At 47.7% G+C, this 12889-nt stretch overlaps 1 protein-coding gene across 2 annotated transcripts in view; it reads left to right on the forward strand.

The window, feature by feature from the left end:
* The window catches only part of GLRA1 (glycine receptor alpha 1), a 39294-nt gene extending 29853 nt beyond the window's left edge, over nucleotides 1-9441 (forward strand). The window contains exons 5-9 of one of the 2 annotated variants that reach the window (XM_086758669.1): nucleotides 2825-2907; nucleotides 3569-3706; nucleotides 4236-4450; nucleotides 5162-5308; nucleotides 9127-9441. In XM_086758669.1, the coding sequence (XP_086614795.1) occupies nucleotides 2825-2907; nucleotides 3569-3706; nucleotides 4236-4450; nucleotides 5162-5308; nucleotides 9127-9441 (898 nt within the window). The remainder of the gene's footprint in view (nucleotides 1-2824; nucleotides 2908-3568; nucleotides 3707-4235; nucleotides 4451-5161; nucleotides 5309-9126) is intronic. The other variant, XM_010130764.2, reaches the window with a different exon arrangement.
* Nucleotides 9442-12889: the final 3448 nt, after the last annotated feature.

Here is a 12889-nt window from a genome sequence, read left to right on the forward strand (position 1 = left end):
TATACAATTCCCTGTTTGCATGTGGGAACTGTGGGAGCAGAGTAATCTGCTGCAAGTGAGGACCTCTTTCTCCAGCCACCCGAAGCAGAAGAGGTGGGCAAAAGTGTGGAATCTTTCTGGGCAAGTGCCACCAGCTACCTGAGCTTCAGGTCTTAATTCTGCGATAGTAGTTTCCCTTTAAAAGAAAGCATGAGAAACACTGTTATTTTTCTTCATGGTTAAATAAGAAGATGCTCATCCAAAAGGACTGGGCAGCTTGGCAGTACTCTGTCACACACCAGTGAAGAGCTTGAAGGAGAGACAAATTTTATTGTCCCTCGTGCCTCCTTCCAGAAGTCAGAACCTTGGAGAAGGGTGGTGCTTTTGAAAGGCATGGAAACTGCACATCGTGAGCTGGGCTGCCTCTGAGACAGCAGAGACCACTACCCAGCTGGGGGTACTTCCATACCCCCAAGCAGCTCTGTCCTTGAGACCTGCTAAGGCACCTCTATGCCTGGGAAATCAATTTTCAGAAACAGTTTTATCTGCAGAAAAGAGAGAAAAAAAATTGAGTGGAAAGGGGAGGATGGGAAATGCCTCCTTACATCAGTTGTTGAATCCATGTTGGAGCAGAAGGATGTCAGTAGTTCAGCCGGACAGTCACCACTTGCTGATGTTTCCACAAAAGGCAGAAAAGCAACAGCTAGGAAGGTGTCAGTCAAAGCATATTGACATCAAGGGTTGGTCTGGGAAGGAATCTAGCTCTTCTCTACATTTCTCAGTCTGAGGACTTCTGCTCCTCACTAGTAGATTCTTTAACATCCCTCATATAATATTACTTGAAATATTATACTAGCACAAGCCTAAAACCAGCTGTACTATGTGAAAACTAGTAGAAGCCTGTGAAAACAATGTTTTGAAAGCTGCAGTACCTCCTGACAAGAAATTAGGGAAACTGCTAAGTAGAACTCCACGGCTTTGTTTTGGTATAATTCTTCCCATTTATCCCTTTACTGCTAGATCTGAGAATCCATCAGTGAAGCTAATTGCACTGAATTTCCCACAGGACATGTACCCAGTCCCCCACCTTCCAATCCCATCCATTCTTTATTTTAAAACAATTAAATTAAGAACAAACTTCACGAGCTTAGAGTGGAAAGTTTAACTCCATCTTGAAGACTTTTTCACCTGATGTAACATGGAAATTCGCCTAAGGTATGCTCATCCCATCTCACACTGCAGCTCCCAGTGGCAGCCATGGGGAAGAAAAAGCAGCATGGAGCTGTAAAATGGAAAATAAACAGCTTAATTCTGCAATGTAGACAGCCTCCATCAAACATCGAGGTGGTTCCAGTCCAAAGACCAGATCCCTGATGGCCAAAGCAGTAAGAACTGCCATGCACACTGATTGAATGTGGCAACCTCACATTTCTTAATTTCTAAAAACGGGCAGGTAGTAAAACCGCCACCAGCAACTTGGCAGCGAGCATGGCACAGATTCTGGTTCCAGGTGGGTTTGCAGAGCACAGAGCGGGAATAATGGGTCACCCCAGCCCTGGGGTTGCTCAGCAAAACAGAGCAATGGCTCAGCAGGGGACATGGAGCAATGTGGCTGGGCTGATCACCATTTTCAAGGCAAAATCTTGAAAACATTTCTGTTCTTATCTTAAAAAAAAAAAAAGAACTTTCTTACCTCCCTCATCTCTGCCAGGGATACAATGAGAAAAACAAAGTGGACAAAAGCTAGTGGTGACTCTCTTCTACCCAGATGTTTGCTTAAATACAGAAAATGCAATTGTTTTCATAAAAAGGAAACTTGAGCAGGTTGACTCTTCCTACTGTCACAACATCTTCTGTCCCAACATGCCGCTAAAGTCAAGCAGAGAACTTCTTCCAACAAAAGGATTTAAGCTAACATCTCTTTCCCTCCTGCTAAGTTTCTTGTAGGTCTGATGATAGAAAAATTCAATTCCTGTCCCCCAGGAAATTCTGCTATTTCTACAGCAAGGCAAAAAGCTGAAAAATCTAAACGCTTCAGGGAACGGCATTTTCAGCGTTATCAAACCAAGTAACATGAGTCTAGCTATCTGAATCAAATCATTTAGTATCAGTTTGTTGAACCAAACAAACATTTTGAGCACAGATCATGGTACAAGGCAGGACAGCAACATAGTACAGGAAATGCCGCCAGCACCTACTGAAAAATGGAGCTTGAGAAACAAAACTAGAGGTCTCAAGAGGCACAGCAGGAATTCAGGAGGATACAGAGGTTCATACTAACTTACACAGGGCATTTTCCCTGCAGAAGATCCCACCAAAGTCTCTCTTTTCCCCCAAAGTAATGTGTGATCTTGATCAAACCAAATTCTTTTTTCATTTTTTTTTTTTTTTCTGGCACAGAAATGTTCTGTTCAAAGATTTCCAAAGAGTCTCAGGCTCTAGAAATGTATCTGGGGGTCCAGAGGATGGGTTTGTACCTGCTGCTAATCTAGACTATTGTGAACCTGGGGCAAGAAATGAAGACAGAAGCAGCAGAACTACTTGGTGTGGGAGCTCTTTGTTCTCCACAATCCAAAACATTATTGCAATGAAATGCCATCTTCAGTAGGCGACTCTGCTGGGATTTACATCACAGACCCAAATGCTTGGTATTTCTGATGCTTTCCAACACCACATGTGAAAACACAGTCAGGGAAGAGGTGAATGACCAGTCATTCCCCCAGCACACCAGTGTGTTTTGGGCAAGCTACCAGCCTCTTTGCAACATCGGATGTTCAAGAGGCTTCAGCCTTTCATTGCTTCCACAAGCTGTTTGTCGTTCCCCTGTGCTGTCTTGTCTCCTCAGGATCACACTGACTCTGGCCTGCCCCATGGACCTGAAGAACTTCCCCATGGACGTACAGACGTGCATCATGCAGTTAGAAAGCTGTGAGTCCTTTGCACATCTCCATTTTGGAGAGGAGACAACGTGTTCCTCCTCTCCTTCTCCCCTACCATCTTCCCCCCAGCTGCAACCCATTCCCAGTTCAGCCTTCACTGGAGGCTTGCTCAGAAACCACTTGCTCAGCATTTTCCATTCATTCAGCATATGACATTTCCTAGAGAAGCCAAACCTTAAAAGATCCCATGAGAGGAGCTCTGGGCTTGCTTGTATTTACATTGGCCTTTCAGTTTGGAGGAGAAAGGTGAAAGGGCTTTCAGCTGCAAATGGGATTTTTTCTCTCTGGATGAACATTTGCCCCTTGTACATGTTGCTTATCCCAAAGGAGGGAAAGACAATGAACAACTTAATTCAAAGAAAGAGGTCAAATTTGAAAAAAAAAAAAAAAAAAAAAAAAAAAGCAAAGAGCATGAGATTTATTGCAAACAATTCCTTGCACAGCATCACAGCTCCAGTGCAGGTCATTACCCTTGTTTTTAGCACATGCACAAGCAGTTCTGCCTCAACCCAAACCCCACTCATTACAGCACTGCCAAGGAAGGCCAGGACAAGACCCGCCTCCCAGCATCGCTCTCTTCTACAAGTCTGTGCCTTTCCAGATCGGTATTTGACACGTTTCACACGGTATTTGTCCCCTCCTCTCCACAGTTGGCTACACAATGAACGACCTCATATTTGAGTGGCAAGAAAAAGGAGCCGTGCAAGTTGCTGATGGGCTGACATTGCCTCAGTTTATCCTCAAAGAAGAAAAAGACCTGAGATACTGCACAAAGCACTACAACACAGGTCAGTGCTGTCTAATCTTAGCTACTGGGTTCGTTAGAGAGGAATTCCGGGCTGTGCATTTGCCAGAGTCTCTTGCTATGTTTGATGGCACTCTGGTGACACAAGCTTTGTCCTACACAGCTAGGGACAACATATATTTAAATACACATACATATGTTGACAGTAAACATACACATATATAGCCAATAAAAATCAAACAGACACGAGTGTGTGGAACCCTCTTGTCCCCAGTAACATCTGCATCCATTCAAGTGTGTTTGGTCTGGACATTTTCTCCCAACATCTTCTTTAATCTTTGATGCGAGGGAACAGGTGAAATTTAAGTGACAAGAGACACCCTGCCAAGACCTTTCTTTGCTATGCTGGTGTTGTACATGCATATTTCAGAACTGGGCAACAGCTGTTAGTTTCTTCCTCTAACAAGACTCTGGTTCCAGGCAATGCAAGGAAAGTCCCCAGACGATAGCTGAAAACAGGAGGCTCACTGTGCCTTATCAGTGATCTTCCATGTATCTCCCGTCCTCCTCAGGCAAGTTCACCTGTATAGAAGCTCGTTTCCACCTGGAGCGGCAGATGGGCTACTACCTGATCCAAATGTACATCCCCAGCCTCCTTATTGTCATTCTGTCCTGGATCTCCTTCTGGATCAATATGGATGCTGCACCTGCTCGTGTTGGCCTGGGGATCACCACGGTGCTCACTATGACCACGCAGAGCTCTGGTTCCCGAGCATCACTGCCCAAGGTAGGGGACCCACTTATCTAACTACTCTATGGGTATTCTATATACACTTAACTATGCTATGACTCTGTGATTTTCACAGAGGAGAAAACGTGTGTTCTCTGAGGACAGCATGTAAGTAAGTCACCACACCTCCTGCTCAACGTAAAAGACATTCTGCTGCTATTGCACTATTCCAGAGCAAATTCCAGACCTCTCCTGCAAAAATTTTAGCAGAGTTTCTATAACTAGCAGCAAAACTTCCCCTAAGATTCAGCACTCACCCCAAGATGCACCACAGCTCCCAGCAGCCAGAAGCTCTGTACCTTACAAACTCATACAACAACCGCACATGGATGTGCACCCTACATTCTAGCCTTTTACACACTTGACCATCATACTTTATAACAGCACTGAATTTCTCTGTTATTAAGGGTTTCTGGTATCATCAGATTGGATTACTATTTTCCTTGCATATAAATGATCACAACCAAGACCTAGATAAATTAAAACCTGTGGAATTATTGCTACTTAAGAGCCCAAGCGATGTTTCAGTGGCCTGATAATACATTCATGTCAAATGAGGTAGATTTTGGTATCCAAGAACAGATGTCAACCATATCATGGCTTGATCAACTCCTTCCAAAGACCCTGGGAGTAACGTGTAAAATGGCAAGCAAAAAGTCATTTGGGTGGAGAAGCCACCTCATCTCACTCTCTCTCTCTGACTCCTAGGTGTCTTATGTGAAGGCTATAGACATCTGGATGGCTGTGTGCTTGCTGTTCGTGTTCTCTGCACTTCTAGAGTACGCTGCCGTCAACTTCGTGTCTCGGCAGCACAAAGAGCTGCTCAGGTTCAGGAGGAAGAGGAGGCATCATAAGGTAATACATAAAGCATGAAAGACATGGCTGAAATCTGTCCCATCACTACACGGTCAACTGAACCGAGCCACTAGGTCCCAGGGAACTCCTCAGTTTATGGTCAGATGTTAAGGAGGGTCATACATCAAAGAGCAGGGCTACCTCAATGAATTTGTCTCTTCTAACAGTCTGCTGACTCCAGGAGTCTAGCAAGCTGGGGTTTGTTAGCTAGCCAAGTGGTCTAAGCCAAAAGGGTTGTTCTCAACAGAACAAGCTCCACACAGCAATGCTGTGATCTGAGTTCTGTTCAGAAGGCACAGGGAGGGCTGGGGGGAGGCAAGCAGGTAGGTGTGACGGATGTCTATCAGAGAACAGCATCCGCCAACAAGACAGCCTGCATTAGCCCGAGGTAAGTGACACCTCTTTTGTCTCTGTCATCTCCGTGTTCAAAAGCATCTGCTTCTCAGACTGACTGCAAATTCCTCTCAGAAGGAAAAAGCATTCTTCTCAGCCTTAGCCTCGCTCCATGCTTATTCACCACGACTGACACCAAGCCGAGCACGCATGCGTCACATAGATACCTAACCCCTGCAGCCTGGACCCTGCTTGCTTTTAGGATGAGGTACCACAGCAAAGATTTCACCTCACAGGATGCCCTAGAAAAAAAGATAAAGGTGACTGTGATCACACTACCAAAGGCACTTAAAAATTGCCCTTAATTAAGGGCAATCAGGTAGGTGGTATTAAATTTTCAGCACCAGGCCTGAGAGGCTGCCCTCAAGCTAGCATTAAAAAAAAAAAACAGTAAATCTGCTAAGAAAAAAAAAAACATAGAAAATTTTGCTGATGGGAATCTCTAGACAGCCCCTCGGAGACCACCAAGCTCTGTCTAAAATACTCCTCATAGGTATTTTCCTACCCTCTATTTCAAAGAGCCTGTCATGATCCATCCCTTCCAGAGACCCCCCCTATTCCATTGCCTCGCTGTCCCAGCCATTAAAGGTCTTTCCCAGGCTCTACCCTGTCCTACAGCTGTTCGCAGGCTGTGCCTGGAGGACTGCCACCATTCCAGGAGGCAGCAGGGGCTAAGGAGGAGGAATGTCTGTCTCCTGAAGATTTGCCTCTCCCCGCTTCAGTTGTCCCATCTGCAAAACAGGAGATAACTGTTCATTTGTCCCCAACCAAGACAGGACCAGGGATGAAGGTAACAGATGAGACCATCAGCAGCCATTGGTTTTCTCAGGCCTGAGGGAGACCCTGCTGTTCCAAAATCAGCCGGGGCTGGTTTGGTTCAGAAGGTGTAGCCTGCATAACAGACTCAAAGCTAAAACCACCCAACACGGGTGCCTCGTAGCGCTTTAATCATGCAGATTCAAGCATCCTGCCTCTGGATCTACGCTGTTGTATGCAGATTGGTCTGTTGGTAAAACAGTAAGGAGAAAAAAGCCCTTAATACACTGATGAGTTTTAAAGATATTTGCCAGAGATGTTCCACTGAACACAAGGCTGCTATTACAATCCCTGCCCGGTCTCACAGTGATTTAATTGGAACAAAGCATAAGCAAACACACTTGCAAAAGCAAAATGAACAAGGTTTGCAGGCTCATCAGAAAACTAGGAGCTGACCACAAATATGCAAATAGGTTCATGCAGCTGCCAAAGAAACTAATTGCTGTGTCCCAGTGTCCTGACTCGTCTGGGTGGCTCTGCCTGGTTTAGGGATGACATGCCAGGCTCAGAACAAGTGAGGCGTTGCAGTAGTCCATGCTGGTGGAGGCAGCTGGGGAGAGGACCAGCCCATAGCCACATGTATTAAGTCTGCCAAAATCAAAACCTGCTAGCCATTCCTCACCGCTCAATGCTCCGGACAACGTGCCATGGTCTGGCATTAACACAACCGAATCCAGACAAATCTGTTTCTTGCTTTCCTCAGCTTTAGATGCAAGGTGCTAGTTTATTCTCATTGTTAAGAGTCTTTCTTCCTTTCTAAAAAATAAAAATCAAAGCAATAAATATCTGTTGCTAGGTTTCAGTTGGCTCTTCCCTTTTCTAAGCCACCTGTTGCTGCCTTCCTTCTGGAAGGAGGGCAAGGATGAGACTAGAAAGATCTCTCCCAACCCATTGCTCTGCCTGTACTTACTGGGGCAGGGATGCTTCTGCACACCATGCCCCAGGCACAGCCCAGGGCTCCCGTGTCACCCCGTGCCACCTGCCACAGGCACTGGGAGGGTCAGAAAAGGCCCCTGCAGCCTGTAGCCCTCCAGCTCCCCATTGACCCTCACCATCAGTGCCTCATCCGCAGCACACATTCTGGCTGCCTGAAAAATAGAACGCCTGCATCACCTGTCATCAGAAAGTCAGCCTTTTAACCGGAAAAATCTCTCCAAGAGACAAGTTTCCATAAGCCTTGACTCCCAGCTCACGAAGCACCTGTTGCTAGATGTCCAGCACCTGGACTCATCCAGCCCTGAGAGCAGCTGGGTCCTAATTTTTCGTGCCTCAGTTTCCCTTACCAGCAGCCTGCCCCCTCACAGAGGCACAGTTAGGAGTCAAAGTCATTTAAGGATTGTCACATCTCAGGTGCCAAGGACCAGAAATACACCAAGGCAACACAACCGGAGCAGGGAAGAATTACCCAAAAGCCTGCAAATTTGTGTCAGCCAGGACTCTGAAACAAATAAGCCTGCTGGTAGGTTATACAACTCACCAGCTGGCCACTTTCGCAGAAAAAAAAAACCAAAACGAAGACAGTTTGATTTCATATTGGTTGTTTTGCTTTGCTCAGATACGCTAGCGTGCTCTCCCTCCTGCTTCTCTGCCTCAGACCCCCGGCACAGTACCTCCGTCCCACGCAGCTCCCCGCTCCACACAGGGGCCATCCGGAAAAGACTCTGCAAAGAGAAGAAGGCAGGGCAGCAGGGCACGTCGGGCAGGGGGATGACGAGGGAGGGGGCCAGTAGGTCAGTGCTGGGGAACAGAGGTCAGTACAGGGGGACACAGCGTGGATCAGCCTCTGTGAGAGTTAATTAGTGCCATTGCTCTAACAGCCAGCCTCGGTGACCTGTAGCCAAGAGGTTTGGCTTTCTGACCCTGAGCTACTTTGGCCAAACTTGGTTTTCCCTGTGATGACATCACCACGTTCGATAAAATAAGGCTGAATCATTCAGAGAAGCCTGCAAGGCCTCCATGAAAAAACGGCAATAGTATTTGCCTTTAGACCAGAAAATTTTTTTTTTCTTACCATTGACCTGCAGAAGGGCACTGCTATTCCTCAGCTAGAAGATGGCTTGTGGGGAGGGGCTGTGGGTCTCAGGAAGATCCCACGGGCAGGAAAGCAGAAGGCTGGTTGCACGCTGCCTGCAGAGGTCTTTTCCTGGAGAGGTCTCGGCACCCACGCATCCATGTAACTCTGTGGGAAGTCTCGTGCTGCGGCTTCGACTACGTGAGTTACATGGAGCCCACTCCTTCTGGGCAAGCTGACACAGCACAGCCGAGGCAAAGAAGGTGCTGATAGGAGAGGGGGGAAGGGAGAGGCAGAAGCAAAACAGGGGATGCAACTGGAAAAACGAAAGCAGTACCATAAAACCTTCAAGTACGTCAAAGACCCCAGCAGGGTGGAAGTCAGTGCTGTTCTCCATGGGGTGCCTGGATCCCCTGATTTGCGTCTGTGCATCACACAGCTGGCACCCCTCTATAAGGCTGATCTCCCTAGAGCAGAGGGTTTGTCCAAGGGCGCTGAGATTGGGGCGTGAGGGAGGCGTCTTCCCCTTGCAGAGCAGGAAGCCGTCAGTGGAGAGCCTTATAGCGAGGGTGCACTGTCTATATCTCATTTTAAGTAGAGTCCCATGCTGAATCTGTTTCAGGAGGACGAAGCAGGTGAAGGCAGGTTCAACTTCACTGCCTACGGGATGGGACCAGCTTGCCTACAAGCCAAGGACGGCATCTCCGTCAAGGGCGCCAACAACAACAACACAGCCAACCCGGTTCCCCCGCCGTCCCGCTCCCCCGAGGAGATGCGCAAGCTCTTCATTCAGCGAGCCAAGAAGATCGACAAGATCTCACGCATCGGCTTCCCCATGGCATTCCTCATCTTCAACATTTTCTACTGGATCATCTACAAGATCGTCCGCAGAGAGGACGTGCACAACCAGTGAGGGAAGGGGAGCAGCTGGGAGGGAGCGAGCAATCCTTTATATATGTGCAATAGCAATGCAGCAATGCATGAATTTAAGAATGTGGCAATATCTACTAAAAAAAAGGGGGAGGGGGGCTGGGAGGGACTTTTAATCATGTGAATTGAGGATAACCGGCACAGGGAGGAGAAAAACAGCTCTTGATCTGGGGAGTGCAGGGTGGGGGTTAGTTTTACAGCATAGGAAGGTTTGGATTGCTCCAGCTGCAATCCAAGCAGTGTAATATATTAATATATATTCATGCTTAATGATAATGCAAAAAGAAAACAATCAAAAAGATAAACAAAAAAAATAATCCTTTTTTTAGCCTATCAGCAGCTTAGATCCTCAAGTCACGGGAATGATTCATAATTCCATGTGCAGAAACGACTGCAATTACGCTTTATCTGACTTTTGCCATAGAAAGGCCATACCAGTCAAGCACGTGGGGAAAAAAAGTCCGAACAAAAGGAAAGAAAAAAATCAAAGAAGAAAATAATTTTATGCTTCTCTAGGTTTTGCACTTTGAAAACTGGATAGATGGGGAAACCTGAGAGAGAGGCTGTGGATTGTTGTTTATTTTATATATTTACTTTTTTTAGTCACGGATTTGCCGATCAAACACTTTGTGACTTTTGGATAGAGGAAAGCAAATACATTATCTCTCTCATCCCCATCAGAGAGCATCCAATGGGAAAGCCAAGAAGAACATCAGGGCCTTCATCAGAAATCACGGGTACCTCGTGTCCTTTTAAATGGCCTGGCAGGATTTGAGTCCCGAGAGTCAGAAATGTTATTAAGAATACTAGAAATGATGAAGGATTTTTAAAATAGCTCTTTTTTTTTTTTTCCAAACCCCTTTCTGCCATGCTTGTTTACAATGGGGGGATGGAAGCGTTGGATGATTCAAAGCAGAAATTATATTTAACGTATAGAGAAAGCGGGCATTTTCATGCCTTGTTGCGACAAGACCAGGCGAACAGCAATAGTCAGCGAGGGGTTGGGGCGGGGGGAAGGTGTGTACAGAGAGAGCGGCTTTTATTTTCTGACATTTCATAGTAGTTATATTGATAGCAAAGCTGGGCCGATGGACCCAAGATTCTATTTTTGTATCTGTTTTGGTGCTGCATTTAGCTTTAACGCGGATGGGAAGATGGAGCAGGCTGCCCTGCCCGGGGAGGCTGGCAGGGTTTGTGGGGATAGGGGAGCGGGGGAGGGAATGGGTGAGCACAGGGGTTTGGCCCAGTGGTAGCACAGGTTGGTGTTGGTGTTTGGGGTGGGGCGGGGGGGCGAGCTGAACACCTCCAGGATGTTGTTTGAAAGCCTGGCTTGGGGCTGGCATGGGCAAGGCAAGGGCTTGATGCCGCAGTTGCCTCTCTACAACCCTGGGGGTGATTTGGTCGTGTTTGTTTGCACTTTAGCGAGGCAGGTAAAAGAGAGCATGAAGGAAGAGACAATCGGTCTGCACTGAAGCACTTAGGGTCAGGTCTGGATTAGGCACTAAACAAAGGCAGAGAGACAAGCAGCACCCAAGAGGTTCTTCCGCTCTCTTTCCTCTCCCGCATCTCCTGCTCAGGACTGGACCACAGCCGACCTGTGCTGCAGATCCGATGCTTGCTCCGGGAACAGACAGGCTCCCGCTTGCAGAAGCTGCATCCTCCAGGGTAGCTGGAACAACTCACAGCAAAGTGCCCTCCGGCACTGTCAGGTCCAGTCTGGCCCAGGTCAGCAGCATCCAAGCCTGGAACGGGAGGTGGAAGTCTGTGCTCAGCCACAGGTGTCCCAGCCAGTACAGCAAGAGGCAGCTATGGGAGATGGGAGGAGAGCATGGAGACCTGCAAGCTGTCCTAGCACAGGGTTGCTGACAAGAGGAGAAAGCACCAAGGTTCTCCTGGGCTGGGTAGAGAGACACTCATCTCTGAGGCTGCCAATTCAGCACCTTTCACCAGCACTAAATACACTTTAGTTAAAAAAAAAAAAAAAAAAAGGAAAAAAAAAGAAAAAAAGAAAGAAAGAAACCAAGGCAAAGAACAACAATGAAAAAAATGGGGGAAAGAAAAAAAAAAAAAAAAGATGGTGGTCACCATAGACTAGGGCAAATGGCAATATTTCCTAATGTTTTGGCAAAGGCCACACAGCTTTCCAAGTCCCTTTGCACTGCTGAGGCAGGGAAAGGTCATGCAATACCAGTGTGAACCAGTATGTCAGCCCCTTTCCTCTATTGGAGCGGCAGAAAACCTGTGGGCTGAGGATTTCTCCTTCCCCTGGCAGGCAGTGCTTTCCCGAGCAGGGAGAACTCAAGCTGTCGAGTAGAGCCGTTATTTGATGCTAGGACAACTTTCCGAGCCTTGGCTGGCGCCCAAGCCTGCTGCTGGCTCTGGTTTCGTTTGCTGAATTATTGAACTCTCCCTGCGTGCGCGACGGCCGGTCGTGCCAACTGTGGGCTGTGTGATTGCTTTAAACGGCGCGTCCTTGTCTGAGAAGAAAGAGCAAATCCAGGGAATTCCCCTCCCTGGCCAGCAGCAGGGCAGAGGCTTGGCAGCCCACGCACTACAGCTCCTTGCTCACACAGGGGAACAACCACAAATCGTTGTCATTTGGGCAAAAAGATCCCTCCTCGATGGCCAGACCTTGCAGTTAGGAGTTGGGCAATTCGGTTGCGGTTCACGAAAGTTCTCCATCTCCCCAGGCTGCCTGGGATGGCTCCCCAGGGCACAGCTAACCGCAGGGCCCCACACTTCTTTCCTACCTGGAGCCTGTAGGTTGTTAACAAATCCTGTGCCCCATCCTCCCACCCAAGTGAGTTTTGATCCTACATCCCAGGGGCAAGACCAGAGCAAGGAGAAGGAATACGTTCCCACCTCACTTTGTTCTGCTCTGGCTTAGAGAAGGGCCTCGAGACCAAAGAGGAATCCCATGTTCATCCTACACCTACTGCCTGGAGATGCAGATAAGCTCACAGTTACGGCTTCACTAGAGCTCCAGTGTCACTTCTTGGCACTGAGTAAGGCCAGAGGAAGGCAAATTAGGGACTAGAAATCATCAGAAAGATGCTTGCGTTTCCTGCTCAGACAGAAGCACTTCAGCTGCTAGCGGAGCCCATGGGAGTTTAGGGACTGAAATAAGAATTACACGCTTACCAGCCTGCCTCTGCATCCAGCGCGACTCTGCCAACCACTGGGCACATGTGATGCTCACCATTAAGCGGTGTTATTTTCTCTTCATTAAGCAGCCAGTTTCCATTCAGGCCATTTTCCAGCCCCAGGGCTGCCTGCACGGCGACAGCAAGCAGCGCTCACAGCCCAACGTGAACCACGCTGGGGTCTTGGCAAAGGTCTGACGGTGCCAAGATAGCTGTCCCACAGACCTCCTGCCAGACAGTTTCACCGCATAGACGAGACCTTGACTGTTCTAGGGGCCCCTGGCAAGC

Source organism: Chlamydotis macqueenii, chromosome 14, assembly GCF_036417535.1.
Source record: "Chlamydotis macqueenii isolate bChlMac1 chromosome 14, bChlMac1.mat, whole genome shotgun sequence".
NCBI classification, from domain to species: Eukaryota; Metazoa; Chordata; class Aves; order Otidiformes; family Otididae; genus Chlamydotis; species Chlamydotis macqueenii.